The 6624-nt window shown below is 61.9% G+C and overlaps 1 protein-coding gene across 1 annotated transcript; it reads right to left on the bottom strand.

The window, feature by feature from the left end:
* Positions 1 to 276: 276 nt before the first annotated feature.
* LRRC14B (leucine rich repeat containing 14B) lies at positions 277 to 5847 on the bottom strand. The gene is given in 3 exon segments (XM_015101351.4): positions 277 to 1673; positions 4957 to 5061; positions 5063 to 5847. Coding segments are annotated over 3 exon segments (1518 nt in total). The 5' UTR covers positions 5830 to 5847; the 3' UTR covers positions 277 to 1027.
* Positions 5848 to 6624: the final 777 nt, after the last annotated feature.

A 6624-nucleotide genomic window follows, 5' to 3' on the forward strand; every position in this document is an offset into this window, starting at 1 on the left:
TTCTTCCAGCAGTCTTGATTCCAGCTTGTTATTCATCCAGCCTGGCATTCCACATGATGTACTCTGCATATAAGTTAAAGAGATTAGAACAGGCAAGGGTCCTGTGGGGGAAGGGGAGAAGTGGGTGAACTTTTTGTTTTTAAATAAATCATTTTAACAAAGGAATACAAATGGCCAACAAGCATATGAACACGCCCAGTTTCATGAACATCTAGGAAATACAAATTAATGCAAGACCTTTTCTTCATCCACTAGATTAAAAAAGAATACCATATCTGAGTAAGCCACACCTCTGTTTTATTAGCATTAATATTTAATTACCTTAATATGCAGCACTCTGCACAAATCTGATCTTAGTAGAAACCAAGTCCAAACATTGGAATTAACCACTCCTGAAGCTCCAGGACTCAGCTGCCAGAAGGCGCAACCCAAGCCCAGGGTCGGTGGAGGTATCAGAGCCAGAGGTCACCCCTGCTCTGGGCTCGGCCTGGCAACAGCGGAGCCCTCGCCTACCACTTGCAGGCCAGAGGGCAGGAAGAGCCATTAACAGCAAAGCCAATGTCCTCGCTGGACAGGGGATTAAATATTCATACAGGGCAGCGCGGCAGACACCTGTACCCTGCAGCCCGGGGCCCGGTGCGCCCCTCGCTTTCACTCCCCCCGGCTGGTCGCTTTCATCCGTGTGTCCAGAGAGGTATCCTCTGTCCTTCCGCGCTCACACTGGCCTGTTCTCCCAGCACCCGAGCGCCGGTCCTGCCCCTGCAGCTCACTCGACCCCCTACTGCTGGGGCAGCTCCTCAGCTCCCACTGGTGGGCATCCGGCCTGCTCCCCCCCAACCCTGAGCATGGGGCTCAGTAAGACCCGCGTTCTGTCTTTGCTCCCAGGGAGAGGGCGGAGTCAGGGCCGCGCTCCTGCAGCAGCGCCTGGGTGTTTTCACCAGGAGGCGCCCAGGTGGTGGGCGGGGGGATAGCCGGGCGGGGAGGCTGGAGGCCGAGCTGCGGACGCACCGCCTCGGCCGTGCACGGTCTACTCCATCTGTTTCAGCACTCTGGAGAAGTTTTCTAGAGCGGTTTTGAAAGCTTGCAGCAAGAAAGCTCCGAGTTCATTGCTGGTTTCCTGAATGTCTGGGTCGAAACTCCCGAAGAGGGGTGTGGAGACCTGGATGTCGTCCCGGCCGGCGCGCAGCAGCACCGCGCGCAGGTCTGCCGCAATGGCGTCGTATTTCTGCTGGTCGAACTTGGACATGGCCAGCTCGTCCTGGGGGTAGGCGCTGCCCTCAGGGTAGCAGTCCCGGGGCACTGGGAACTCCACGCACCGCAGCCGGGGGAGCTCGCAGAGGGCGGTGAAGAGGCGCCGGAGCGCGCGGCCCGACAGCGGGTTCCCCAGGAAGCGCAGCTCCCGCAGCCGGCGGCAGGTGCCCAGCGCCAGGCTCAGCGCGCCCACGTGCCGGTCCTCGAGGCCGCACTCCTCCAGGGTCAGGGCCCTCAGCGTGGGGGCTGCCTGGCCCAGCAGCCGGTGGAAGGTGGCCGGGAACAGGTCCACCAGACAGTGCCCGCTGAGGTCCAGCACCTCCAGGTGGGCCGCGTGGATGCAGTTCGCCAAGAAGGTCATGTCTTCATGGTTCAGGGCGCAGTTGCCCACGTCCAGCACTCTCAGCGGCGTCCGGAGGGGGCTGCGGACAAGGTGGGAAATAGCGGCTGAGAGCAGGCCCCGGGTTGCTCTGGAGCCTTGGGGTGAATCCTGTTTCAGGCACAGCAGACTGCGGCTCAGAGTCGCACCCACCTACCCCGGACTCCACTGCCTGAGAGCAGGACTGTTTTTCATTTTTAAGCAGTTGAACAAATCAAAATGAGAATATTTTGCGACATGTGAAAATGATATGAAATTCAAGTTTCAGTGCCCGTAAATCAAGTATAATCTGAACACGGCAAGACCTTCCTGTACGTCCTGTCTGCGGCTGCCCAGGTGCAACGAAGGGCTGAGTCACCAGACAGTGTGTAGCCCCCCGCAGTAGAGGCTTGAGTTACCTGAAGACAGGCCTGGCCTTTGTCCTCAGCCACCAAAGTGGTCAGTTTCTTCTGTCAACAGGGCTCTGTGTGTTCACAAGCTTGTGGGGCCATGAAGTGCCTGTGAATTGGCAGGAAACGAAACCCTGGCTTGGCTCCGAATGAAGGGCTGGAGCGCACAGGTTTTTAGGTCAGGGAGGGGTCCATTCTTAGCTTGCCAGGGAACTGAAGACCCTCCTGTGCTCTGAGTAGGAGTCCTTGCCCCGCTCAGCGGCTCTCACAGACCCACACCCGCCCTGGGGATTCCTGGCCTGGGTCTGGGGTCACTGGGCTGAGCACCCAGTGCCAGGATGTGGGGGTCCACTCTCCACCTGCCCGCTGGGGCTCCTCTCCCACCTCACCCTGTATCTGTACCCTGGGCCCGGAGCTCCTGCGGTCTTCTAGCTGCCGACACAGCCTGCTGTCCACCCACCGCGGCTCTGCCGGCCGTGGCTCAGGCCCTGAGCTGTGTGGAGTGTTTCCACTGCCATCTCTCTCATGCCCACATCCATCCATAAGGAGCCCTCTCCCCGCTGCCCTTCCTCAACCCTTAGGGGGCCTCCTGTGTGGAAAAGGGTCAAAGGGCAGGCCTGACTGCCAATGTGTGTCTGGGAGCTTGGATTTGGGAAAGGGCCCCCTTCACCTGAAAAGGGGCCCCTGGCCTGAGCTGTCCACACAAGCAATGTGGTGCCTGCTGACACAGGCCTCCTTCTGGGATCTGAAATCTCCGTGCATGCCAGGCCGAGGTGCCCTCCCAACAAGCCCCCAATGAAACCCCTGGGCCTGGGTCTCCAATGTGCTCCCATGTGTCCGGAAAGGCGGGCCCTGAGCCCACACAGAAACACGACTGCCGTGTGGCGCCGCCCGGGGACCCTCGGGACAGCCCTGCATTTGTGGTGCCTGGGGAAGTGCACTCACAACCAGATGACCCAGCACAAGCCCACAGGGCCGTCTTGTTGGCTCCACCCTGACATCACCTGTCTTCCTGAAGCTCTGCACACTTGGGCTTCAGTCAGCTGGTTGCTGAGGGCCTGTCCAAAGCCCCAGAAGGCGCAGATGTGCCGTGTGTCAGGGCTAAGTGGGAGGGAGGCAGACAGGTGCGTGCCCGTCATCACAGCCGTCTGCTGTAATGCATCTCAGCAGTGAGTTTTCCCAGGGGGTCACCAACCTGGGGGCCGTGGGAGGCCTGCCCTGCCTGCTGGTCTTCCCGTCTCTCCACCGGGGTCTGCTGTGTGAGCCAAGAGAGCCGGGCCAACCCTTGTCCTGTGGGGCTGACTGTCCCGAGTCGGGCTCAGAGCTCCCAGGGCTTGACCCGGCTCTTCCCTCCCCCCGTTCCTCCCCCCTGCTCCCTTCCTCACCTGTCCTTCAGCCCCCAGCCCAGGCTGCACCCTCGGTGTCTCCCAGAGCCGGCTTCAGCCCCAGCTCAGGCCCTTCACCTTCAGGGTTCCTGCCGGTTCACTCTCCCCTAGCCCTCCACTCACTCAGGGGCCAGGTCTCTGCTCAAAGGTCACCTTGGAAACCGACCTTCCCTGACCACACGGCCGTCTACTCCCTCCCACTTAGGCCTGACACACCGCACACGTGGACCTTCTGGGGCTTTGGACAGGCGCTCAGCGAGTGTGCAGAGCAGAAGGTCAGGGGAGACAGGTGAGGTCAGGGCGGGGCCAAGGAGATGGCCCTGTGGGTTTGTGCCGGGTCATCTGGTTGTGAACACGCTTCTCCAGGCACCACAAATGCAGGACTGTCCCGAGGGTCCCAGGGTGCTGCCACACGGCAGTCGTGTTTGTGTGTGGGTTCAGGGCCAGCCTTTCCTGAGCTGGGCAACTGCCTGGTTGAGGAGCGGGGTGGGGGATGGGGCGGGGAGCCCAGGAGCCCCAGAGAATAGAGGCCATGCAGGCCCTGGCCAGCCACTGCATAAAGGAAAAATTCTGGCAAGCCAAGGGCTCCCTAAACCAGAGAAGACATCCTCACAGTCATTGGCTCAAGAAACGAGAGGTTATTTTCCATAATTTTTGTAAGTATATTCACAGCTGGTGGCCGCCAAGGTGGCGATCCTTGGTGGTGCCCTCCCCTGGCCTGGTGACTGGCCCTCACCACACCGTGAGCGGCAGCAGCAGCAGCGTCGTACTCTGCAGGGAAGGGTACAGGAGCCAGAGGGCTTCTGGAGGGGCCCATGGGCCAAGGAGCTGAGGTCTCCTGTGGCTCAGCCGGTGAAGAATCTGCCCGCAATGCGGAAGACCCCAGCTTGATCCCTGGGTGGGGAAGAGCCCCTGGAGACGGGATAGGCTCCCCACTCCAGTATTCTTGGGCTTCCCTTGTGGCTCAGCTGGTGAAGAATCCACTTGCAATGCAGGAGACCTGGGTTCGATCCCTCGGTTTGGAAGATTCCCTGGAGAAGGGAAAGGCTACCCACTCCAGTATTCCGGCCTGGAGAATTCCATGGACTGGAATCCTAGAAAATTCCATAGAGTCCATGGGTTGCAAAGAGTCGGACACGACTGAGTGACTTGCACTTTTCACTTTTTTTCACTGACAACCATGGAAATGAGCCTAAGCCTCAGCACTGGGGTGATTTGTTACACCAAAAGGTAATTAATACACTGTGATAGAGTTACTTCTATGTTGCCTGCTTGCTACTCAGGACTCTTGTCTTTTCCTTACCACCTGGAGAGTGTCCTTTGAGGCATGGGACTCCCAGGTGGCCCCCAACGCCAGTCCCAGCTGGGCTTCCTCCCTCCCCATGGGTCCGCTCTGGCTGCTCTGGGCTGGGCAAAATCCACAGGGACCGGGCCTTGTGCCTGGTAAGTCACCAGGTCTGCGCACAGCCCCACGCTGCCCTGACCTGGGCTGAGGGGCTGAGGGCAGATGCCCCCCACCCCTGCCCCCTCCTTCTGGTCACCCCAGACTCACCCAAGCAGTGTCTGCAGTTTCCCGGTCAGCGTGGAGAAGGCCACGTGCAGCTCCGTGAGCTGCGTCATCCTGCTGAGCGCCCAGGCGATGGAGGCGAGCAGGGGCAGGGGTGCTGGCGGGGGGCGCGTCAAAGGCCTTGGCGGGCAGGGTGAGTGAGACCAGCCGCGGGAAGCCCCCCTGGGCCAGCAGCTGCTGCACGTGGCCTGCGTGCAGACGCACGTTGTGCACCACCTCCAGCCGGCGCAGCTCGCGGGGCCCTGCCAGGCGCAGCACGTGCAGCAGCCGTCCCGGGTCCAGGCTGTCCGCCCGCAGCGAGAGGCAGCGCACGCGCAGAGGGCCGGGGCCCGCCGGCCCCAGGGCGCGTGCCACCGCCTCAAAGTTGCCCGCGGTGACGAAGACGTCGGCCAGGACCTCGACGGGGCGCCGGGTGGTGCAGGGCTGCTCCTGCAGCTCGCAGCAGGTCCTGGCCAGCAGCTCCGTCCGGCCCCATCTGCCCAGCGCCCGCCCGCAGGGGCACCTCTGCACCTGCACATCTCGGATGCCTGTGAGGTCAACCACCCGCAGCCGCCGGCAGCCCCCGCCCTGGAGCACGTGATCGGCCAGGCCGTGCATGCAGGCCTCCAGGCAGGCCCGGCAGGCCCGGTCCCGCAGGTCCCCCGCGTGGTCCGCGCTCGGACCCAGCAGAGGGCCCAGCCGAAACTCCTCCAGTGGCCAGTGCTGGAGAAGAAGGCGGATCACGGCGGACTGCTCCAGCAGGTAGCTGGCTTTGAAGAGCAGCGGGTATAGATTATGGGCCACGGAGTCCAGGCTCTGCTGGGCCCCCGGGGGGTGGGACACCAGGGCCACCGCGGAGATGAAGCGCAGCGACTGCATGGCCCACCTGTGGTCGCTGGGACTAACCCCCTGTGCTTCTGCTGAAGACCAGCCCCCTTCTTGCCTATTTTTAGCTGCAGCTGCTGCAAGCAGCTTGCCTTAGACAGTGGGGAGCCAACCCTCTGGTCATCTGATGGCTATTTTTGTCCTGGGCGCCCATTTGGCTCTGGCTGTGGAGGTGTCTGGCTGCTGCCGGCCTGTCTTGAAGGCGCTCAGCTCTGGAAAGCTGAGCTCCTCTGGTGCTTGGCTGGGGGAGGGCGTGGGGCCCTGGCGTTGCCACCAGGGTTCACTTCCAGTGTGGCCTGCCCTGGGGGCACCCATCCCCTCCAGGGAGTGGGTCTGCCCCAGCCCTGGGCCGGCTCCACAGCTGGAGGGACCAGCAGCAAGCCTTTCCTTGGACCCCTGGGCCCAAGTCCCTCCCTTGGCCCCAAGTGCAGAGTCAGGGATGTGGCAATGAGCATAGGCTGGCCTCTCCAACAACTGTCTCCTGAGTTTAGGAGAAGATAAAGGCCCCTGAGGGGCCTGACTTCATTGTCAGTGAGGACCCAGGCTGGGAGCCATCCCCCGCCATCCCACACTTGCCTGCGCCCCCACTGGTCCATGTGCTCCCAGCTGCGGGGCCTCCCTGGACAGAACCCCCTGCAGCCCCGGGGCCCATGCAGTATGCGGGGCTGCAGGGGAGGTGGGGACCCTGGGACCCTGATGCTCCCACAGCCTGGAGCCTGGTTCCTCACTCTGGAGGGTGGCAGAACGTGTGCCCCTGAACACGCAAGAGTATTCTGAGCTAAGGGCGCT

Source organism: Ovis aries, chromosome 16 (genome assembly GCF_016772045.2).
Source record: "Ovis aries strain OAR_USU_Benz2616 breed Rambouillet chromosome 16, ARS-UI_Ramb_v3.0, whole genome shotgun sequence".
Lineage (NCBI taxonomy): Eukaryota > Metazoa > Chordata > Mammalia > Artiodactyla > Bovidae > Ovis > Ovis aries.